This window comes from Alnus glutinosa, chromosome 4 (assembly GCF_958979055.1).
Source record: "Alnus glutinosa chromosome 4, dhAlnGlut1.1, whole genome shotgun sequence".
Lineage (NCBI taxonomy): Eukaryota > Viridiplantae > Streptophyta > Magnoliopsida > Fagales > Betulaceae > Alnus > Alnus glutinosa.
In genome coordinates, this window is record NC_084889.1 from 24,884,612 (window position 1) to 24,910,064 (window position 25,453).

The window sequence follows — 25,453 nt, forward strand, 5'->3', positions numbered from 1 at the left end:
CTCTAACCTTTGAACTCCTCATGGACATCAAACTTCAAATTAAATCACAACTAATTTAATCAAGTTGCATAATATATTATACAAGTGGAGTGTGTCTGCCACGTTCCTTTAATTATTTGAAGTCTTTGACCGTTACTTTCTTCATTAGTCCTGTCTTTTCTATTTCTTTTTTTTTTATAAGGTAAATTGCATCATTGGTCCCTGTGGTTGACTCTAATTGTAAATCACTCCATGTAGTAACAAAATTAAATGGGGGATCCCTCTGGTAAGCCATGATAACAAATAGGTCACTGAATGTGTTTTCCGTCAGTCATTTTAACAATTGCCGTTACCCTGCCACGTCAGAACCAATCAGAGGCTGACACGTGTAATTTTTTTTAAAAAAAAATATTAACACAAATTTTTGATTTACACCAAAAATATTAACACAAAAATCTTTGCCTCTCGTACCACTAGTTTCCCACCTCCACCGTTATACGGAAGAGCCATGGCGGAGCTGAAATTCTCGGAGAGCTGAGACATAACGCAGATAGAGTGCATAGGCGCACACTCCCACATCCGTGGCCTGGGTATGGATTCAGCCCTCGAGCCCCGCCAAGTCTTGGATGGCATGAAGGGCCAGACCACAGCCCGCAAGGCTGCCAGCATCATCCTCCTAGCGGGTCAGCCTGGAACCAGAGGTCAACCCAGAACTGGCAAGATTGCCATCACCATGGACTTGGCCAGGAGACCTCGTTCACCATGCTCGCCAGCAGCGAGCTCTTCTTGCTGGAGATGTCGAAGACCGAAGCCCTAACCCAGGCCTTCTGCAAGGCCATCGGCGTGCGCATCAAGGAGGAGGTCATCGAGGGAGAGGTCATGGAGATCCAGATCGACCGCCTTGCTGTCGTAGGAGCTGCCTCTAAGACCGGTAAGCTAACCCTGAAGTCCTCAGAGATGGAGATCGTGTACAACCTGGGCGCAAAGATGATCGAGGCGCTGGGGAAGGAGAAGGTACGTGGTGGCCATCAACACGTGAGGATGGGAGGCGAAAGAAGGGGGGATAAGTTTGGGGGGAAGAAAAAAAAAACCCTAGAAAGTACTGTAGTTGGCATGGGAAAAAATGACATGTGTCATTTTTGTGTTAATATTGTGTTAATATTTTTTGTATAAATCAGAAATTTATGTTAACATTTTTTATAAAAAAAATTACACGCGTCGCCCTTTGATTGGTTCTGACGTGGCTGGGTAACGGCAACTGTTAAAATGACTGAAGGAAAACACGTTCAGGGACCCCATTTAATTTTGTTACCACATGGAGTAATTTACAATTAGAGCCAATCACAGGGACCAATGGTGCAATTTACCATTCTTTATACATGATCGGGAAGTATGTAGTCAAAGTAGGTGAATTGACCAATAAAAAAACAAAAATAAATAAACGACAACAACGCATGTTTGGTATATTTTATTTATTTCTTTATTCATTTTGGTAGCTTTATTTTTTTTTTTCTTTTTTTTTTTTTTTTTGAAAATATTTTGGTTGCTTTCAAGAAAGATGAAAAAGAAAATATTGTGATATGATAAACAATGTTGCGACAAGTCCTCACAGAAGAACCTAACCAAACTTAAAGATATATTTGTTTTGTCGTAAAATATTTTTAAATAAATAATTTTTATATTTTATAGTGTTTGGTGCAACTAAAAATAATATTTTAGTCGAAATTATTTTTGGTTTGACCAATTTTTTTTTTTTTTTTTTTTTTTTTAATTTCTAATAAAACATGGGTCAAAGAAATTTAATTTCTAAGTAACTTAGGCATCATTTGGTCTGTGTAATGGTCATTCTATTAGGAAAATAAATAACTATTTCTAGGAATAGAAGTTGGTGGAATGGAATGGTTATTCCTATTCTTTTGTTCGGTAATAACTCACACATTTTAATCGAAATTCAAAAATTCCTAAAAAAACCCAATATTATTATTATTATTATTATTATTTTAAAAATAAACTAAAAAAAAAAACCAAAACAAAACAAAAAAATTGAAATAAACTGGTGGGTGGCTGGCCACCCACAGTTGAATTGGAGGTGGCCACAGCCACCCTCAAGTGACCTTCGGGGGTGGCTTTTCGGGGGCGGTGCGACCACCCCTGGCCCTTTACAGTGGTTGGCTGACCACCCCAATGGGTGGTCGGCCAACCACCTTGGAGTTTAGATTTTCTTTTTCTTTTTTTTTTTCTTTTTCTTTTTTTTTTTTTATAAAAAAAAGATTTGAAAGAAAAAAAAATGAGTTTTTTTTTTTTTTTTTTTTTTTTGGAAAATGTAATTTTTACCCTAAGAACTAGCTATTCCTCTTATTTTTTAGAGGAATAGGTATTTCTATTCGTAAAGGAATAGTTATTCTAATGGGAATAGCTATTCTATGGAATAGACCCCTACCAAACTAAAGAATAGTTATTTGTATAGAATAGTCATTCCATTCTATGAGTTTATTCCGTGAACCAAACGGGACCATTACTTAGAGATGATTGGGCCTATGAATTTATTTTCTAAAGGGCTTAAGTCATTAAAGAGCTTTGACCTTTTGAAATTTATTCTAATAGGCTTAAGAGGAGTTACAGGAATATCGAGTATAAGGGACAAAACCTAAGCCCATGCTTAAGAGTGTGTGTAATAGTGGGGTAGGGTTAAAAACCCTAGGCCTAGGCACATGGGGGGAATATTTTATCCCCATGGTCGTATGATGCAAGGCCAAGGGGAGTGTTTTTCTCGCATTGGCTGTGTATCATAAAGGATAGGACTAGGAGTCTTAGTCTTCTATGACTGCAGCCCCAATTCTATTTTGACTACAGTTGATGAGTGCCAAAAAGTGTATATTTGAACCCCTTAATTTACATTAGTTAAACCTTTAGCTTTGTTACTTTCTGATGTTTTGGTTAGTTTTAGTGTTTTTGCGTATTGCAGGGCAATAAGAGAAAAATGATAATTTTCAAGGCAAAAATACATAGAAAAGCTGGATTTTCGGAAGTGCTGAAAAAGTAGATCGATCGATCGAATTTATGCGGAGTTGGAATTTCAGAAACCCTAGCTAAATCTATAAATACCATTCTTTTCTCATTTTTAGAGGGAGAGCCGCGGAAGAAGCCGCTTAGGAGTGCCCTAGGGGCCGATTTCACTGTATCTTATAGTTTTTGGGTCGATTTTGACCTAGAACTTCAATCTTTTGTAAGTTTATTCGTTTTTAATGCATTCTTGTAGTTTATTTATACTTTCTTTGTTCATGTCTAGCTAATACTTTCGTCTAGGGTTGAGGATGAAACCTCACCAGTGAATAGAAACTGAGTTTCATGCTTGTTTATACTATTTGAGTTTATGGGCTTGATTTCTCATTGTTCTATTTCGGTTTTTGAGATTATTTTTAGATATCTCTTGTGATTTCCGGATACAAGTGATGATTTGAAATTGTTTCATTAAATTGATGGCTTGGGTTTTCATGTATGTTGGATATTCATTGTGTTTTATTCTATGGATACATTTGATGATTTAGTTGAAACTAGATATCTTTTGTGATTTATGGAAGAATGGATTCATTGAATGATTTAAACTATTTTTGAAGTAAAAGTAGAACATACCTAAGATTTGCATTTGAAAACCTCAGAATATGTGTGATGAGCATGAGATTAGGTGTTGTGATTTGGTGAGTGTGGATTCCAAAACCCTAGACCCTTTTATTTTCATTAATTTTGTTTATGTTTTATTTTATCAAAAACCCTTAAATTTGGAACTAGGTTAAAATAAGATTAGTTTGAATAGAGATTAATTTTCGCAACACAATTCCCTGTGGATTCGACCTCGCACTTGCAAAAAGCTATATTGCAAACGATTTGTGCACTTGCGAATATATTAAAATTTGCACATCAACAGTCTTAGTTTTTCTATGACTCCAATCTTCTATAGTTCTACAACAACTTTAGTTTATCTTCTATACCATTTGTGATTGTAAATTCAAGTCTATAAATAGAGGATCATAGTGAAGCATAAATTACACATTCACTAATGATAGAATTCATTGATTCACAAGTTGAAAAACTACGAGACTTTAAGTTTCACAAATATTTTTGTGAAAGACAAAAGAATGTACAAGAGAGTAGTGAAAGATATTCAAGAAAGAATATTTGGTTTTCTCTAGTTTATGCTTCTACATATTCTATTGATTTGAAATAGTTTGTGAATTCATAATCATGGTCATAATCAGTCATCAAAGAGAAGGTCTAAATGTTTAATCAAGAACACCATGAATGTCAAGAGCGTGTTCTTGCTCATTCAACATGCAAATACAATTTTCAGCTAAAAGTAAATAGCCCTACCTGCCTAGTAGAGGCCGAATTTAATTGTAAGTATCATGAACTTGTGTACTTGTTTAATCTACCCTTGTTTATCTTGAAGCAAAATTTTTTCTGGATTCGATTTTTTGCTGCGCTTACTTTGTATGTACATGATCCCCAACAAATTAGTTTTTCACCTAACACTTCTTAACTACCTTCTCTGATACAACATTCTCACAACTGCCACTGTCAATAATAATTTTGCAAACCTGCTCTGCAATCGTGCAGGTGATGTGAAAAATATTCGTTCTTAACCAATTTTCTTCAGAGTCACCTTTTGGAGCGAGCAAGCTTTTTCTGACAACAAGAGTCTCGTTCCCATCTCCATACAAAATCTCATCTACATTGCCATCATAAAAAACTGGATCTCCGATGTCGACTTCTTATATTGTCTCATATTCAATTAAGACATTCTTGCATGTTCTACAGGCAGGTTTTTGGCAATCTATCGCTTGTTGATCAGGCTCCCCACATCTGAAACAACAGAGTTGGAGTTGAAACTCTAGCCTTTCTTAAGTTAAGGATTAGGAAGAGGCTCCTGAGGACGAATTGTAATTTTTTTTTTCTTTTTTGATGAAATCCTTAAGATTGTGATTTTTGATATAAATGTGTGTGTATAGACTCATTAATATTGGATAGTTAAAGATTCTAGATAAGCTTATAAGATATAATATAAATAGGATGGGTTGCAACTCCGGCGCAGGAGCTGGAGCTGGAGGAATATTCAAATTTGGGAGCTGCTCCGGGGGGGGGGGAGGGGGGTAGGTTAGGTAAGGTCGCCGATACCCGTCCATGAAAATTAAAAAATCAGAATAGCTTACAATGGTCTCAGCGATATTCCAAATCAGGCAAATCAAAGAGAAGAAATAAAAAAGTTCTGCGATTATGTGCCAAAATATGTGATTTATTACAAATATAAAGTTGATGATTGTAAGTTTTATAAGTTTATAAATAAAATTAATTTAAAAAATTAACTCAAATGACAAAATATTAATAATAATAATAACTGAGTAACTAATTATTAATATGGATTTATTAGAATATATCAACAATAAAAATATTTACTTTATATAAAAAATGGATAAATTAATTAAACAGTTCGTGAACAAGCTTAAACTTGTTTGAAAAATAAATGAATTAAGTTTGAACATATTATCTAATTTGATGATCAGTTCGAGTTCGGCTTAGATTAAAAAAAAATTAAATGAAATAATCTTGAACATTCAATACTATGATCAAATCAGTTTGACTAATTGGTAAAATTCAGTGGTCTATTTTTAGGTAATTAAGGATACCATTATGTTATTGTCAGAATATGATAAAATCTAATTGATAAAGTGAGCTTACATTGCTAATTTATGAGATATCAAGTATAGAGAAGGTAAAATCAATCCAAGTGTAAACTTTTGTGTTTATTATGTGACAAATAGGGGTGTAACTAAATTCTTTTCTGGCTGTATTCTCATCATTTTATTTTTATTGGTTCTTTTCCTCCATATTTTAGAAAAGATTCCCCCTCCACATTTTATGTTCCATGCCATTGAGAAGGTGGCATTGGACCCGTACGCAATATTCACAAATTAATGAGAACAAAATAGTCAATCCTACAGTTACTAGTTTGATTCTTCATGACATCTAGGTTCTTATCATTTTTCATGATATGAGAAGCTAGAGTAATCAATGTCTAATACTCATATATCCGTGAATTACCAGCTCTAAAGGTAATTAAATAAGATTATTTATTTATTTATTTTAAGTTTGAAGGAAAAAGTAATACCAACTTGCATGTAGTGGCCAAGGTGACCTCAGTCAAAAAGGTATGTCTCAGGCCTTCACCCATAGTTTAGGATTGGCTGGTTTTGGATTTGGAGTCAAAGCATATATTTGAAATGGGGACTTTGTGTTGGATTTGGATCCATAATAATTATCTGTATGAATTGCTAACAATTTGGATAAGTAATGTAAAAGAGTTGATCATATGAAATTCATTTTGCCTAAATAAATTTTAGACTGTTCGGTCACCTTCCTGACATGTGGATCTCATGTATATAGGCTCTCTCACATTACCTGACCAAATTGCTAGTAATTAGAAAAAGTAATTTCCATGAATCCAGAGGTGTTTAATTAACCTTCGGTAACATACCAACTTTTTTCACTAATTTTTTTATCAGTGTGTTTCTTGGGAAGGTCACACTTCTTATGGGAATAATATTTTATCAAGCACATTGTTAAATTAAATGATCCCCATATTTTCATTATGATCCTTAAATATCAATATGATTAGAAATTACAAAAACTCGTCTCCCTTCAAAAATGTTAAAAAAGATCTTGACAAAATATTAATCCAAGAAAAATTTTATTGATTAATTATTGTAATATTATAGAGAATTATTGTAATATTTTTGTCTTTTTACAGTCTTCCAGTTCTTAAAATTACTCGAATTAGTCTGTCCATAGGCTCAACACATTTGCAGCCCAAGTTATATCATTGAGCCTGATTAGGTTACTTTCCAACGATATCTTAAAAATGTACAAATCCAACAACCAACTCCAATTTGGGAAAAATTCAGATTATATTTTGAAGGGATAAATTCAACATCGATCAGTACTTGTAGTTGGCCTAAATTACAAAATCATTCCGTACGGTATAAAAATAATTTAGAGGTCCTCGAGATAAGCCGAAATAACAATTTAGTCCCTGTAGTCAAATTCTTTCAAAACAGTCGATGAATTTCGTTAATGTGGCACATCAGCAACAATAGAATGATGACACGTGTCACTCGTAATAAAAAAAAATATAAACCTAAAAATTAAAAACTGAAAAATTTATTTTTAAAAAATGAAAAAGAAAAAAAAAAAAAAAAAGTACAAAGGAAAGGGGTGACCGGCAGGCCACCCTCACCTCCAAAGGACCCCTTTTTCTTTTTTAAAGTTATAAGGTTTTTAATTTTTAGGTTTTTAATTTTTAATATATTAATTTTTTTAATTAAGAGTAACACGTGTCTTGATTTAGTCTCTTTCAATATACTTGACAAAATTTGACTACATGGACTAAAATTGTTATTTTGGCCTATTTCAAAGATATCTGAATTATTTTTTATTCTACAAGGAGCGATTTGTAATTTAGGCTAACCACAATGACTGATTTTACATTTATTCCTATTTTGAAATTGAATGGGAGGAGAGAAGTGGATAAAAGGGGAGGAAGCGGAAAATGCATAGTTATCAATCTATTTTATTTGGATGTTTGCCTCCCCTTATGCAAAAGGAAATGAATTGAACCAAATTTATAAATAATAATAATAGCAATAATAATAATAAAGAACTTCTATTTGTTTTTATCAATTCATAGTGAAGTCTTCGTAGTAATTTCTATTTCCTGTACGTTCTTATCACTTCAGAGAGCAGCAAACCTTACACTTTGCCTGTAATTTTTCGAGACTTTGTAGTAAGTTCCTATACTTCAGCTAAGCTTCAATACTCACTTTGGTGTTTCATGTTTGTATCATTAGGTAAAATTCTGGTTTCTTTTAAGAGCTTTTGATATTGTGCAGGGCTTTCCACTTAGTTTTAAGAGTTAAATACGTTTTGCTCCATATGGTTTAATGCCTTTATTTTTTGTTCCCTGTAATTCATTTCCTATCGTAGATGGTATCTCATTTATGTCTAAAGACGAAGATAGTACCTCTGTTCAAAAATTGATGGAAGTCCACGTGAACACCTCTCAAAAGCATTCTATGCATTAAAAAAAATTGAAAATTTAAAAAAAATAAAATAAAGGAGAGGTGGCTCGACCCACCCCCTTTTTCTCCCATGAGTCCCGTCCTCAATAGCCTTCACTCCTCGTGACCATGCCTTCCCATCCCATGTGACCTACCTTCTGATCATCACCGCCAAACCCACATTTTCGGTACTTTGCCCTTATCAGTTGCGTGTTACTCACTATCTTTCACTAGTTTCACCTTCTCAGATCTGTTTCGCATTATTTTTACAGTATTTGCATTCTTGATTTTTTAGATACAAAGCTAGCTCTAGTTCTATAAGATCTTTTTTATTTCTCCAAATGGTTGAATTTGAAAAGAAAAGAATTTGATGGAAATGGAGATTTCTTGTGGAACATCACCTATAAATAGGTCCGATCATCTGTAAATACCTACTTCTTTAATCGATCAAGAAACCTAAGGCCCAATAGTGCTGAGTCCCCCATCCAACATCCAAGAAGTAGGTATCCTTCAGGAAAGATCAAAGAGAAGGAGAAGGAGACCCTCAGCATGACACGGAGTGAGAAGAGGAAGCAAGTGCGAGGGAGGAGGTGGATGTGGCTGTCGGGATGGTCCCCGATCCCGTGGCAGCAATGATGGAGGGCTCGGCCATTCGGAGCAGCCACTCGAAGGTCTCGCCATCCGACCGGTGACCCAGCTCGCGCGTGAGCTGGAATATGCAAGCCACGCAGAGGGCTGGCATGTGGATCCGACAGCCGAGAAATTTGTAGAGCAGGAAAAATGAGGTGGCACGATCTAGTTTGAGATGAAGCGGCTGGGGGATCGAGCATATCACGCCATGGTTCATCATCCCCAAATGAGGAAGCCAATAAATTTTTTAACATTGATGGCATTGGGTTTGGTTGATAGAGATGAAAAAGTTATGGTGAGGAAAGAGAAGAGGAAGAGAAGCCAAGGAGCCCCCATGGATGAGTGGGAAAGTTCTCTTTTGCTGTTTATGGCAAAGCGGTGGCTTGAGCCACCCCTCCTTTATTTGTTTTTTTTTTTTTCTTTTTTTTTTCTCTATTTTTTAATGTTTTTTTTTAAGCTTTATTATTTTCAATTATTTTCAATTTTTTTAATGCATAAGATGTATGTCAGCTTCTTAGAAGTGTTGACATGAACTTCCATCAATTTTTGGACGGAAGTACCATTTCCGTCTTTAGCTATAAACAAAGTATCCTCTACGATACGAAATGAATCACAGGAGACAAAAAATAAAAGCGTTAAACTATAGCGGGATCAGACGTATTTAGCCCTAGTTTTAATTTATTATACAATTATGATTTAGTATGGCATTGTAAATTCATGATGAAGGCTATCACAGAAGATATTATGACATAGTTTAGGCAATCAAATTTAGTTGTCTTTAATAATAATGCGTATTGACAAGCTAATAATTGATACAATTCATGAAGGTTCTTAGTTATTATCCAACATTAAGAATTATGTTCAAAGAAAAGATCCATTTTTAGATTCTTTCAAGAAAAGGATGAATTTTAGTATGTACATTAAAGAATCATCTGTGATGACTCCATTGTAGTTGAATGATCTACCGGTGATATTGGTGGGGAAGACAAGAAAGGCTTGGGTGGGATTTGCAAGGAATCGAGGCTTCCTTTTAACATATCCACAACTCTACTCATGGATGGTCGGTTTGAGGGGTCCGTCTGTATGCACCACAAACTCACTATTATCAACTTCTTTGCACTTTCTTTATCTTCTTCATTCATAAGGCCATGCAATCCTAGTTCTTCATCTAGTTCAAGACGCTTGTAAATCCAATGTGGAAAAAATAATTCACTGGTGCGATCAACCCCGATTTCAATATTCTTTCTCCCCCAGACCATTTCTGAAACCATCATTCCATAGCTATAAACATCTGACTTGTGAGAGACTCTTCCGAAATTTCTACAAATTAGTTCTGGAGCTACATATCCTGGAGTTCCTCTTGCACCCGACATAGATATGATACTCTCTTCTTTAGCGCATATTTTTGCAAGGCCAAAATCAGAAATTTTTGGGCAGAAGTTCTCATCCAAAAGAATGTTGTGAGGTTTTATATCAAAATGCAAGATTCGTGTGTTGCAGCCTCTATGTAAGTACTCTAGTCCACGAGCAATGCCAAGTGCAATCTTGTGTATAGTCTCCCATTCCAATCGACAATCAGCCTTGGAGGGATTTTCTTTGTATATGAACTTCTCGAGAGATCCATTAGGCATAAATTCATAGATGAGAGCTCTTTTAGAACCCTCAAAACAAAAGCCCATAAGAGTGACAATGTTGACATGTGATGTCCTACTAATGCTTGCAACTTCGTTGATGAAGTCCTCTCCATTACCTCTTGATTCTTTTAGAACCTTCACTGCCACAAGACAACCATCTTGTAACTTCCCCTTGTAGACACCACCAAAGCCCCCTTCGCCTAATTTATTTTTGAATAAGTTGGTCATGTTCTTGATATCTGAGTAACTGTATCTTCTAATGGCAAGAGGTCCATTGTTCCTTAGAAAGGCCTCGACATTCTTGTGGGTTTCACTTTCCTTTTTCCAGATAATTTTACACAACAAGAGCATTCTCTTGAAGCAGCAAAATGTAAGCATCATAACTCCAACAGATAAAGCTGTGGCGACTGTAATCAAAGAATTAATATAAATTCTGAAATTAGGTAGTGAATAAACCAGATTAATTCAAACTAGCAAGCTATAGTTGGTTTTCTAAACCTTGAAAAAATCTCATTTTCTTGTCGTGGAACCAGACTAAAAATGAAGAAGCAAATAATAAGGTAGGCCTAGCATCCAGTACCTTAAGCAGAATAAAAGAGTTAACTTTCAATTGATACGCAGACCGGGAGCCTCAAACAAAAATCATGAATTATGAAAGTTATGTATATATTCCAAGTCATAGGGAACAAAAAATAAAAAATAAAAAATAAATCATAGGACGGCTTAATATAAGTTGAGAGCCAAGGAAAAAAGTTGAAATAAGAGGGTTTTAATGTTAATGTAACAATATAATAATTTTTTTATTGCATGAAATAATACTCCATGATTACCGGCCAATACTCCAAGTTGGAGCTAATTGGAGCGATCGATTACCAAAACTGTTAGCAAAACCTTATATCATTGCATGAAATAATACTCTTAAGGAATTGATAATTAGCCACACCCCACGGAAAGGGTACGTACAGTGGAAAGGGAGTTGGTATTTATATGTGTTGAAGAAAGGATCGATAGATCACTTCCGGAAGCAATTAATAATTCTTGTAATTAAGGTGTTCAAGCAAGTATCTTAACGTTAATATCAACTAGAAATTCGATTGAAGAAGTATCTTACCCAATCCTATTATTAATTTTACTTTGAAATTGCTGCGACTCCCTGCATGTAAAGTTGTAAAGAATATTAGTTTTAGTTGAAATAATAAAGCACTTAAGTGAAAGACTAACAGAGCCAAATTGACATGCTTTGAAATCTCAACAGTATTTATCGAAGATAATTCCACATAATATATCTTACAATAAGAAAGTTAATTCTATTACAAATAAGCCAGAGGGAGGAGTTGAATCTTAATCAGCTAAAGCTAGTGCTGCAGAAAGAGTGGATTGTGGATTGCGGCATGAAATGATATAGCAGCAAGTCATACATGCATGCATTACGAATAATAATTAGGTTTATATATGTGCATTCTTTTTGGATTACATGTGTGATACAAGCCTTAAAAAGAACTTACCTTCGAAAACGATTTTCAAGAGAAAAGTGCCTAAGAACTTAATGCACTTGGTTAAGATTACATTTAAGTAATATGGGACACTTACGATCGTAACAATGTGTGTATACGCGAGTGAGTGTGTATGGCCTTGCATATCTTTTGGCATTTACCTGCTCTACTTTTGCAATTGAATCAATCAGCAGAAGAATGGACGAAGCTAAGGGATCAGGACTGGAGCTCCCATGGCCCCCTCCTCCCACCAAAAAAATGGTCAAAAAGTTCTATTAGCATATTTAGGATATTATTTTAGATCCTTATTAATATGATGGTCCCCTTAAAAAAATTTCAATGCAGTCCGACCCCTTTAGAGTTAAGTTCATAATTTCATTCTTGCAGGTACAGTACTTAACAATCGGCCTAAATATATAACATACTATTTTCAAAAATTAGTATCTCAGTTTATTCAATTTTTTTTTTTTTTTTGGTTTCATAAGAAATAGGGCTAAATACATTTGATCCCTCCTATGGTTTAATGCTTTTATTTTTTGTCTCTTTTGGTTCATTTCGTATTGTAAATGGTACCTTATTTCTGGCTAAAGACGGAAATAATACTTCTGTCCAAAAATTGATAGAAGTCCACGTCAACACCTCTCAGGTGTTGGCACGTGTCCTATGCATTAAAAAAAAAAAAACTTAAAAAAAAAATGAAAATAATAAAACTTAGAAAAACTAAAAGCTTTAATTTTTTTTTTTTTTTTTTAAAAAAATAGAAGGTACTGGTTCATGCCGGTTTGGGGGTGGCCAAACTCCCATGGCCCAAATGGGGTGGTTCGGCCACCCCCACAAGGCCAAAGAACCAAAAAAGGGTTTGGCCCCTTGGGGGTGATTCGGACACCCTCACAAGGCCAAAGAGCATTAAAAAGAAAAATGGTTTAGGGGGTTTAGCCCTTGGGAGTGGCCGAAGGCCAAAGAGGAAAAAAAAAAGGGTTTAGAGGTTTGGCCCTTAGAGGTGGTCGAATCAGCTTTGCATTGACTTTATAGAAGGAAGTACTATCTCCGTCTATTAAAAATTTAATAGACATTAAAAAAAGTTTGGAAGGAAGTATTATCTTCGTCTTTCGCCATAACCAATATACCATCTGCGATACGAAATAAATCATAGAAAACAAAAAAATAAAATCATTCAACCCCATAGGGTAGAAACGTATTTAACCCTAAGTAATATTTAAAACCCGAAATTGACTTCTATCCGACATGGAACAATCCCAAATCCCAATCGATATATAATAGATCGAGGCATGAACATTCTAGTGATTTCCTCTCGTTTGACTGTGGACAAGTTATGGTGTTGACGTGGAACTATATATAACACCATGTAAGGCTGTAAGAGATGAGAAGAGCATTCTTCTGGGGCTTGGGGGACCCCGAGCATGACACCAGTCAATATAACTTTGGTGTTTAGCAGTCCGTTTAGTGTTCAGAGAGTTTGCCAAGTTTGACCCGTCAGTTGAACTTGCGACTTTTATGTTTTTTTTTTGCTAACCAATATCGATAAAGAAATTGGGTAAGGAAAGAAATGGCATTAAAATGAACTTGATTGCAACTTGCAAGTGAACTTTTGAAACTCTTAGTGCGATCAGTACATGTTTGCTCAATATATAGGGATGATTAACTTGGTAGAATGATAGTAAATTAGTGGTTCTCATAATTAATTCATCGGAAATTAGTTGAAAACAGCAAACACATAAACAGATCGAAAAGGGGAAAAAAATTGGGCTAATCAGATTGCAGCTGTCACAGAAAGTGAGGAAAAGATGAATCATTTCCAATTGAATGAACAAGTATGGTTCAGCCTAATTAAGCCATCCAATTAAGAAAGTGATCGAGAAGAGAGCAAGCATACCGGGCTTAATTTGGACATGAATAAGATTGCACTTGGTCACGGCAATAGCAGACAAACAGCTGCGTGGCGTTAGAACCGCATACCCCATCAGATGCCTCACACGGCCTACACAAACTCGCCAATACATCGTTGTATTCCACATCAAAACCTTGATTCATTGCCTTTTGAAGTACGTACTACCTCCGGAGCTCCATCCTCAGGGTCTTCAAGAAGAGCTCTAGCACTCCGGAGAATCGGAACCTTGATACTGTGGGGTTGCATTCCGCTACAAGTTGTGGAAGATGCTGGATGCCCAAGGGGGATTCGTCTACGATGTAAAGCATTACTTTTCCCATCACTAACTTCAAACTGGCTGCAATTAAATCTATTTGGGGCTGGAGGTATGTTGTCTTGAGGAGGCGGGCAGTCGTAGAGTAACGTTATGTCTTGAACGGTTGAAGCGTAATCAAACAAAGCGGAATTCAAAGTGGTATTGTGGAACTCTGGAAGTAGAGCACAAGGACCCTCGCAGATGTCCGACCTTGCAATTGTAAAGGTTCGAGTAGATGTGTTGATGTTTAGCACGCGGAATTCTAGTGCTTCAAATCTGAGAACTGGGTATTCATTGTTGCGGCAGTTGAGATTGTACCCATGCTGACCGCAATATTCAGGTCGGCTGTCTCCCCAGAAAGGGTACGGAATGTTGATCAGGCTTCCACAGTTATAGGGACGGTTGCACACCACAGAAGGTTTGTTCATCTCCGACGCAATAAGATGGTGGTAGTATTGTTAAGAAGAAGGAGAGGATGATGATGGAAGAAAGAGAGAGATGGACATGATCCATTGTTTCAAATATCTTGGAGAAAAGAATGAGGTGAGAGATGGGTTTGGAGATGATATTAATTGTAGAGGACGCAGCATAACGTTGACCGTTGAGTGGAGACTTGAATGTGATATTGATTACGTGTTTACACGCGGAAGCCAATCGATGGGATGCAAATATTTGTAATATTTGTAGTTGTATTCCTAAAATTACGGATATGACTTTTAGATATTACATATGTTATATTTTTGTTAATCGCATTCGTGCGTTTATTATGGTTATTCATGTCATTATTATGCGCTATCCGCATATTAGGTAATTGGACTTTAGGGCCTAGTTTAGCCTTTTGGATATCTATTAGGGCCTATTTTAAATGATTTTAAAAATAATTTAAATCAATTTTTAGTGTTTTGTACTTGTTTTAATTTTTTAAGCCCTAATCTTTTGAAAATATGTTAATTTCACATTATTTTCGTCTTTTTGTCAAAGTGTTATACAAGAAAGTAACACAACCAACCAAACAAATGTAAATATAACATATACTTAATTCGAAACGACGACATTTTGGTATTAAACACCAAAACAATATCATTTTGATGAATTTATTAAATATAACATATATAAAATATACAAAATATATATTATATATAAAGGGTATGCAAATGCGGTTAATAACCGCATCTGCATGCCCTAAAACCGTTATCCACACCGGTATTTGCGGATAACGGATGCGAACGATTAATATCCGCCCATATGTACACTCCTATTATAGATGAGCTTATTTTGTCACACTAACAATTAGCTTGTTTGAACTTTGCTGCGTCAAAAAGAGTGCAAATGTAAGTGCAGACCATTGCAAGTAACAAATTCTAGATAAGTATGAAATTAATCTACAGAGATTGGTAAATACTAAGTAAAATTCATTTATTTTGCAGAATAGTAAATTGAATTGATTTTATTATTGTTTCACTAAAAAAGTTGAGCGATTGAGAATTGTAAACTAAAATTAAATTAACTAAGCTAAATTAATATAAAGTGAATTGGAGAAAATTAATGAGAAACACTAAGGCTTAAAGGATTCATCTATTATGTATTCTTGAGACATATATTTTAACTCAATTAGGTAAAGAATCAACTCTCCAAATTGAAAAATAATACAATTGTGTATTAATCAAAGATAAAATAAATTAAACACAGATTGGTTGAGAATTTGATTTAATAACATGTTACAATAAATTAAGCATTTAATATATTTTCGAATGATAACATATCGAAAAAAAAAAAGAAAAAGCATTTGATATAAACAAAAATTATAATAAATTAAAATAAATTTTTAAAATGAAACTACTCTCAAATTGAAATCAGCCTCAAAATTTAATAATTTATTTATAAAGAACAAATAAAATAGTATGATAAAGAACGCATAATAAAGACACTAGGCTTTACCCTTAATTTAAAAATTTAGCTACTCGTAACTATGAAAATAAATTTGATAAGTAATATACTAAACATTAACGAAAATAATAAATTAAAGCGGAAGAAAAATTGCTCTATGTCTCAGCCTCCATAGCTAGAATAGTCGTGCAATGCTACTAGTGAGAGAGCAAAGAAAGAGTCTTCAAAAGTAATCGGAAGTTCTCCCTCTCTGTTGCCGGGTTGCTGCCTTTGATAATCAATCCCTTTTCTTTGGGACTGTAGCCAGCAGCCTAGTAGAATTATGAGACATTATGGGTCCCACGGTTTGGTTTCACATTTTTGCTTCTTTCAATCACTTCGGCTTTAACAAAGAGAAGTGATTGTTACACTTCAAGTGTACAACACCTTGCACCTTTATTTATTTAATCTTTTATTTCGTTTCTCAAAAGTTGACATACTCAAAAAGGGAAAAGGAACTTGAAATGGAGAGGATTCTTCCGGGGCTTGAAAAGTTGAATGACTTTAACGGATAAAATAAGCATATTTAAGCTATTATCAAACTTCAACAAGGAAAGGTGAATTTGATCATAAGTTTGGTGGGAATCTGGGCTGGTGATAGACGCAATAAAATGGCCAAAGGATCTCAACAGTATTTAACGAAGATAATTCCACATATATATCTTACAAAAAGAAAGTTAATTCTATTACGTACAAATAATCCAGAGGGAGTTGAATCTTAATCAGCTCATGTGGATTGTGGATTAATTGCGGCACGAAATGATATAGCAGCAAGTCATACATGCATGCATTACGAATAATAATTAGGTTTATGGGCATTCTTTTTGGATTACATGTGTGATATAAGCTTCAAGTAGAACTTACCTTCGAAAACAACTTGCAAGAAGAGAGTGCCTAAGAGCTTATAGGCCTTGCATGTCTTCTTACATTTACCTGCTCTACTTTTGCAATTAAATCAATCAGCAGAAGCAGAGACCGAACTAAGGTGGGCTGGGAGCCGCCATGGCCCCTCCCTGGCCCCCTCCTCCCACCAAAAAAAAATGGTCAAAATATTTTGTTCTGCAGAAGTTTGTTTGCTACAGAATGTTAGTAGCACATTGTTGTTTTTAGTGGAATTGGGGAAATTGTCGTTTCTACTCAACTACGTCGTTGGTGTGTACTGGAGTGAATATGTTGTATTGGTTTTTGTAAAATAGTCAAGCCCCTAAGGGGATGTTTGGATGCATGATTCTTCTCTATTTTTCTTAAGCTGATCAGAAATTTCCTTCATCTCAAACGCGTATAAATTTCTGGCCACCTGGTAAATGTGGGTGACTTGCTGTGGGACATGTTCTCACACAAGGCATGGCTTGGACAGTCCCAATTAATGGCGATTTTCTCTCTTTTAACTGTTGACAAGTAGTTAAGGTATTGGCGTGCACCTATGTAAGGCTGTAAGAAATTTCTTGATCCTGCCCTGCAGACAACTATATACTATGACCCAGTCAATTGGGATAATATTTTTATGTATGGTTCCAAATTTCTCCCAAAAACTTGCAACTTTTGGTACTGAACCACTGCAACCTGCAAGTGAACTCATGAAACTCAAAAGGGTAAGAGAAGAGAAGCAACAACTAGATCTCTGGTGTTTGTGATTAATCGCCTACCTTCAATATTATAGCATAAAACTCTATGAACAGAGTTTTTTTTATAGGGGGTATTATCGATAAAATTGCCCAGGGGAAATAATAACTCCAACAGCATCAACTGCTAGATTTCGGCAGAAATTAGATGAAAAGAGAAATGAATTGGCCGGGCCAATCGTCTTACACTTTTCCGATGGGTGATTTGATCAATCTTAGCTGTATTTTTGAAGTTTTGTATTGGTATGACTACTAGAAACGACAAAAGGATCAAGGCCCTTTGGCCTACCAAATTGATCGACCAACAAACCATAGCTATGGTAGGCGATTGTTAATTAACTGTTCGGAGTGCCAAATTAAAAAGAAGTTGATTATACCACTATGTGGCCTATAGCTAATTAAAGCATGAACCAAGAACAATACCGGTAAAAAGCCTAATCCAAGAAAGTGAGAGGAGAAGAGAGCATGCATACCGGGCGTTGGACATATATAAGAAGATTGCACTTGGTCACGGCAATAGCAGACAAACGGCTGCGTGGCGTTAGAACCGCATACCCCACCTGATTCCTCACACGGCGTACAGGGACTCGTCAATTCATTGTTATATTCCACATCAAAACCTTGATTCATTGCTTTTTGAAGTATAGTAAGTACTTCCTCCGGAGCTTCACCCTGAGGGTCTTCAAGAAGATCTGTAGAACTAGTATTCCGGAGAATCGGAACCTTGATACTGTGGTTGCATTTCTCTACAAGTTGTGGAAGATCATGAATGCCGAAGGGGTATAATTCGTCTATGATGTAAGCATTAATTTTCCCATCACTATCTCTAACGCAATTAAATCAATTTGGGGCTGGAGGTATGTTCTCTTGAGGAGGGCAGTCGTAGAGTAACGTTATGTGGAACTCTGGAGGTAGAGCACAAGGACCCTCCCAGAGGTCCGACCTTGCAATTGTAAAGGTTCGATTAGCTGTGTTGATGTTTAGCACGCGGAATACTAGTTCTTCAAATCTGAGAACTGGGTAGTCATTGTTGCGGCAGCTGAGATTGTATCCATGGTGACCGCAATATTCAGGTCGGCTGTCTCCCCAGAAAGGGTACGGAATGTTGAAGCTTCCACAGTTATAGGTACGGTTGCACATCACAAAACGATCGGCGCCGACGTCGTCGCTGTCGCAGAAAGATGGTGGTAGTATTGTTAAGAAGAAGGAGAGGATGACGGTGGAAGAAAGAGAGAGATGGACATGATTCATTGTTTAAAATATGACAGAGAAAAATGAATGAATGATAAAAAGTGAGAGATGGGTTTTGTAAATTAAAAGGGAGCATATTGTTGAATATTGGAGAGAGGTGGAATGTGAAATAGATTGCATGTTTGAATTGTCGTATCAGAGAGAGAGAAGACGTGACGCGCGTGGCTATTGAATCCGTACGTTAGAAACTTTGGTTGAAGTCAAGCTGGCGGGCGATGGCGGAGGTGAGGCTACGAAAGCACCATGGAGTTTCCTATTTTCCAATTCCACAAATAAAGATCGATAATTAAATTTCGCGGCATGTTCAACTTGTATAATGAAAGGCATATAAATATTCTTTCTTTTTCTTTTTTTGTTGCTTAACTTGCTTTCTTTTCAAACTTCAGATCTCAAAAAAACAAATCAAAGCAAAAGCCTAGAAACCCTTAATTTACCAAATGATTTCTCCAGAACTATTTTTGTTCTTGAAACCAACTTATTTTCAATGATCATCGAAGTGATATTTTGTTGTTGTTGTTGTTGTTTTTTTATTTTTATTTTTATTTTTTTTAACAAAAATAATAATAATAAAACAAAATTTTCTAATCAGAATGGAATCAGATTTAAACCAAATTTCTTAAAATGCTCTTATTTATACAAATAAATATCCCCAAATACCATTTGTTTTTTTTCCTAATTAACCACCAAAAAAAAAAAAAAAAAATCAATTCGTATTCGTGGTCTCAATATATATCATGAGAATGGTTGAGAATTACATTTGATCTCATGAGAACATCAGAACATGCATGGACTTCTCATCGATATTTTGCTCTGTCCAATCTCACCCCTCTAATTTTAATTAAACTTTTAGGGTCAGTTTGATAACATTTTTAAGCACTATATATGTTCGAGAAATGATTCCTACACTCATTTCTCACAACAGCCCCACAACAAGTTGATGTGGCTGGTAATATTTTCTTATTTTTTTACAAAAAGAAAAGAAAGCAAAACAAAAAAAATAATAAAATATTACCAACCACATCAGCTTGTTGTGAGGCTGTTGTGAGAAATAAGTGTAGGAATCATTTCTCTATATGTTCACTTCTCGACTCCTAAAAGAATTTTTTTTTTTTCAAAATCAGACGTGTATGTTTTCATCGCTAACACACTTTTCAAATAAAACACAAATCTCCGATCTTTTAAAAACTCAACATTTTGAAAAAAATAAAATAAAAAATTATTCTAAATATACCATCTATTAAAGAATGGGTTGGGCACCATCTAGCAACTACGTACCCAAAGTCCCCAATGCAATTAATTCAGTGGCATTTATTAATTATTGCTATATATATATATATATATATATATATATATATATATATATATATATATATATATATATATATATATATATATATTAGTTTTTTTTTTTTTTCCTCTTTCTAATTGAAAAGACAGGAGAGAGTGACTAGATTAGCTACTCTAACTTATTGTGACTATGGTAACACCTGCCGGCCTATTGGACACCGTTCAAAAAGAGCTTAAACGATGAAAATAGTAAGCAATCTTTCAAGATCAATTGAGGCATAACTTAACAATAGCCTAACCAATAAATTTAGCAACACCCAAGCCAATGAACAAGTCAAATAGTTCCAAACTCTTTCCATATATTGCAAGATTCGAACTTAAAACCTAACCACTGAAACAGTCCAAAATTTCACTATATCGTACCCTCGGTGGTAATTGCTTTCAAGTTCTTGAACAGAAGTAATTACGATCTTGACTATAGAACCGACAAAGGTTATAGGAGTACTCGAACAATAAAACCGTAGAACATAGAAAAATTACTTTCAACCTAGTAATCGCTTTCGTCACGTGGGTTCGAGTCTATGAGATTAGGCATAATGGTTTTGACCTAATATATATATATATATATATATAAATTTTTCGTTCATAGTAGAGACTGCATACGTAGCCTTAGAAAAAGTAACAAATTAAAAAAGAAGCTACAGAAATTAAAACCCTTGAAGTTACTGGTTTAATAATAATGAAGGGATGAAGGCATTGGTCATAGGTACAAGGGCATGCAAGTCTAGAAATCAAGGAGCGAGTTTATATATATAAAGAATAAAGTTTTTCTTTAAATTAGGTTAGAATTTTTTTTTTAATCTAATTTATTGAATTGATGTGTCTAATTTTAGACACACATGTTAACTTATTAGACTAATTTAAAGAAATTTAAAGAAAACTTTATGAAGGGTGGGTATTTTTATGAAAATTGTTTTAACTTTATGAATGGTATTTTTGTTATTGGGAGACATTAACATTGTTTTGGTAGTTTAATTAAGGGAAAAATAAACACAATTGATAATTTGGAAGGGACAATATTGATAATAAAATGGTAGTTTGATGGGGTATGTATACTTTTCCTAATTAACAAATACAGTTCTTAAAATGCATCTAAACTGTTGGCCTTTCAAGAAAGCCAAACTCCCGATCCCTTTTAAAAACAACTACTTAATTGGATATATACTTGCTTACTTCTTTAAATAAGTGCAGAAAACTCAACTTCCATGGCCTTAATATAAATAGCTCCAAGGCCTTATCACATAGCTATCAATAATAATGAATATAGAAAAAATATATGCAGATGTCAAAACAAGCAAGCAAAACAAAACAAAAGTACTAGAGAAAAAGAAATTAAAATATATGATGAAGTGAAAACAAGCAAGCAAAACAAACGACTGTGGAGAAACTGCGGGCGGCATTAACCAGGGATCTTACGCCAAGAATCAAATGTCTTGGCAATGGCCCCCAGTGAATACTAGCCTACCTAATACCACTAGGAGGAAGAGACATGAAAAGAATTAAATAAGTAAACAAAATATCTATGGGCATGTTGTACGTGCTAACAAAAATCCACCATATATATGAATATCCAAGGCAACTTGAAATCTAGGATAAGGATCTTTTTTAATTCTTAAGAATGGAAGGAGCTGAGCCTGTAATGCTCAAACTTAAGACAATTTATTTTAAATGAACCATCAAGATTACGCCATATCCTCTATTTTCAGGGAAGAAAAAAAAAGGGGGGGGGGTTCTTTCAACCTATCAGTCTATCACCCCCTCCCGTCAAGACTTTTTTGGGTGGTCGACAACTCCATGCCAAGCTCGTTATAAGATGGTGTACCACCCATTAAAAGTTTTGAAGGGGCGACCTTAACTAGCTTGCTTGGGCTAGTTGACCACTTCTTAAAACTTTTTTTTTTTTTTTTTTCTCGTAACTAGCAACCTTTTGAGATTTTTGAGGTGGTCAAGCCACCCACAAAAACTTTTAATGGTGGTTGGCCACCCCTTCAAGAGTTTTGAGAGTGATGTGACTACCTTCAAAAGCTTTGAACGTAGTCAATCATCCTTAAAAAAAACTTTTAATAATGGTCTGCCATACAAAGAAGAGGCGAGTTATGGCCGGGGTGACTAGCCAATTGCCCTCAAGATGAAGGCATGCAATTCCTAAAATCTTAACTATATATTTAAAGTAAACGGTCAAAATTATGCTGCGTCATCCATTGAAAAATAAAAATATTTTTCGAAAGAGGCTTATTTGGTCAATCACATTCACCCTAAGGGTGTCGTCGGCCACGGTCGAGCCACCTTCCTTAAAATGTCTTGAAAGACTGGTCGGAACACCCATTTTAGGGGTGATTATTTTTGGACTACAAATGAATAATACGTCAAAACTATTACCGTTCATTAAAATGAATTTTTTGAAGTTCCAACCCCTACAATTTTAACAATCACAGAAAATCCTAAATCCCTGAACAATTCATGTGGCATGATGCACGTGGATCCCATATGAGAACAGGCAGGTCATGTAATCATGCCATTGAATTTCTTAACAATTAACGTGTGCCTAACATGAGATTAGGCAGATCATGTAATCATGTCATGGAAAAAACACTTGTCAGAGCAATAAAGAGCATACCTTTGCAGCGTTCTCCACTGGTGCTGCCATCCTTGCATAAGCACAAGAACTGTGAACTGTTGTACCCACAATACCCACCGGAGCTCTCACAGGTACCGCACTCCTGAAGCGGCTTCCAATTAAGCCCAAACCCATTTTTTATGGCCCCAATAAAACCACCAGTCAGATTGCCAAGATCGATCTCCGTCCTCATCACAGTCGCCACCACTTTCTCCTGGCAAATACTTGCCCATTCAAACCCTGCCGCCGTCTCTTCCCCCTCCACAAAAACAAAAGACCGGTTCCCATTATATGATACCCCCAAGCATCCTATGTAAGGCACCGGTACGAGTGCTGTGTAGGAGGAACTGCAGTTAAAGTAAAAACTGAGGTTCAGATCTCCACCGGAAAAGTTCAATGGCAGCGTGCCGAGAGTAACGTTTTGACGCACCCTCGGACACGATTGGTTCGCGGTGTCGATGTCGACGAGGGTGAGGGTGTATTGAGTATAATCTATTTCCTTTACGTGGTATGTATTGCCGGGCAAAGCAAGTATAGGTTTCTCGCCAACCGACGGGCACGTGAGACCGAAGCCCTTGTAGCCACAATATGATTCATCGGAAGTGGCGTTATCATCGTGCAGCCAAAAGGGGTAGCTGATCAGTACATCACCGCAATGGTGCGGGGCGCATAGTGGTGAGAAAGAAGTAGAATTGGTGGCTAAGGAGTGGAGGAAGAAGAGGGAGAGAATAAGGAGGAGCAAGCTTAGAGGCTGTGACATTGTTAAATGTTTGAAACGATGATACACAAATTGAAGTTGGTAAACTTATATATATATATATATAAGCTTGTGTTGGAATTGCAGAATGGTCCTTTTTTTTGTGCTATTTACTATTTAGATCTCAACCCCAATAAGATAAACCTGAGTTTGTGTGTTAAGGCTTGTTAATTCCGTACATGTGACAAAGTTTGCAACATCACATCCTTGAAAAAAAAAATTAAAAAAAAAATAAATTCATAGGTCTCGTTTGGTTTGTGAAATAAGTATTATAATAAAAAATTCAATAATTATTACTGGAAATGAAAAAGAGTGGAATAGAATAGTTATTCCTACTACTTAATTTGGTCATAACACATATTTTAATTGGAATCAAATCAAAATTATTAAAACCTCTCACATTATTTATTTATTTATTCTTAAAAAAAAAACTCAAATTATATATATATATATATATATATATATATATATATATATATATATATATATATATATAATTGAAAACTAGGTGGCCGCGACCACCCCCGAAGACCACTCAGGGGGTGGTCGCGGCCACCTTTGACTCTTTGGTGGGTGGCGTGGCCACCCTTGATGTTGCTTGGGGGTGGCACAGGTCACCCCGAAATGCTCTAGAGGTGGTTGCACTGTCCCTGGCTCCTTGTGGCTGACCGACCACCCCATAGATGTAAATTAGACTAGGTTTTTTTTTTTTTTTTTAAAATAATAATAAATTAAATATGAGAGGAAATAGAAATTAATGAGTTTTTTTTTTTTCCCTGAAAAATGTAGTCTATTTATAAAGGAATAACTATTCCTTTCATTTTTTAGAGGAATATATATTCTTCTTCGTAAGAGAATAGTTATTTAAATGAGAATACTATTATATGGAATAGATTCCTACTAAACAAAAGAATGACTATCATTCCATTTCAAGGGTCTATTATACGAACCAAACCGAGCCATATATATTCTTATCAAATTATCATCCTATTGAAAATATTCTTCAAACTATCATGCGTATCAATACTTCATAATTATTTTTGACTCGATTTTATGAGTAATCGTAGAAGAAGTAAACCACGGACACTGATTTTACATATTTTCCGACATTTAAAGCACTTAGTCTAGGGCTGAGTCGTTGCACTTAAGATAGATTTATATTTTGACTTATCATGTTAGAAAAAGTCTCTGAAATTCAAATGGTCAGCACCTCCATTTGGACCAAAACTATATGTAGGAAATGAATCTTTCATGAATAGTGGACGCGCTTTGTTTTGGATCGAAAGAAGTTCGACAAAAACTCCTCCACTTTTATACTTTTATTTTAATAAACCCTTCATCAAGTTTAACTTTTTTGAGGCCAGCTTATCGTGTGAATTAGGCAGTGACTTTTAAGGCCAAAAAGATTAGTCGATATTTCTTCACAATGTTCCAAGAAATCTTTGTATACTTCAAACTCATTGTGGGGTCCACCGAAGAAAGCATGTCTTAGCTGAGCAATATTAAACTGAAAAAGATCTCTCTCAGATAATTATCTTAAAAAAAAAATGGCAATAAAATATAAGGAGACGTGTAGCATTCCTTTCATATTCGTAATCCTCCGTCAACGTACACTTTAAGAATTTCTTAGATGTTTTTGTTAGTGTATTTCTGGGAAGGTAGAAAGGAAATGGAATCGACCAGAAGACCTCCGCGTCAAGGGGATAGCTCAATCAGCCAAAAATTACGCCTCATGAAACGAAAGTTATTAGTTTAAATCTCTAGTTACTCTCCTTTTATGTGAACATGTCAAAAAAAAAAAAAAAAAACCTCATTACTTTTGTCATAAATATAACCCACAACTATAATTTGTGTCATAAATATAAAATATTATTGACCGTTTAAT

At 35.3% G+C, this 25,453-nt stretch overlaps 2 protein-coding genes across 2 annotated transcripts; both read right to left on the reverse strand.

The window, feature by feature from the left end:
- Positions 1-9,535: 9,535 nt before the first annotated feature.
- LOC133865931 (LEAF RUST 10 DISEASE-RESISTANCE LOCUS RECEPTOR-LIKE PROTEIN KINASE-like 2.1) lies at positions 9,536-23,605 on the reverse strand. The gene is made up of 3 exons (XM_062302457.1): positions 22,812-23,605; positions 11,463-11,504; positions 9,536-10,758 (listed from the first exon to the last, which is right to left on the reverse strand). The coding sequence occupies exons 1-3, from the start codon at positions 23,569-23,571 to the stop codon at positions 9,638-9,640; spliced, it is 1,923 nt and encodes a 640-aa protein (XP_062158441.1). The 5' UTR covers positions 23,572-23,605; the 3' UTR covers positions 9,536-9,637.
- On the reverse strand, positions 13,744-14,766 carry LOC133865933 (LEAF RUST 10 DISEASE-RESISTANCE LOCUS RECEPTOR-LIKE PROTEIN KINASE-like 2.8). The gene has a single exon (XM_062302458.1). It carries the CDS (start codon positions 14,474-14,476, stop codon positions 13,880-13,882), a length of 597 nt encoding a protein of 198 aa, XP_062158442.1. The 5' UTR covers positions 14,477-14,766; the 3' UTR covers positions 13,744-13,879.
- Positions 23,606-25,453: the final 1,848 nt, after the last annotated feature.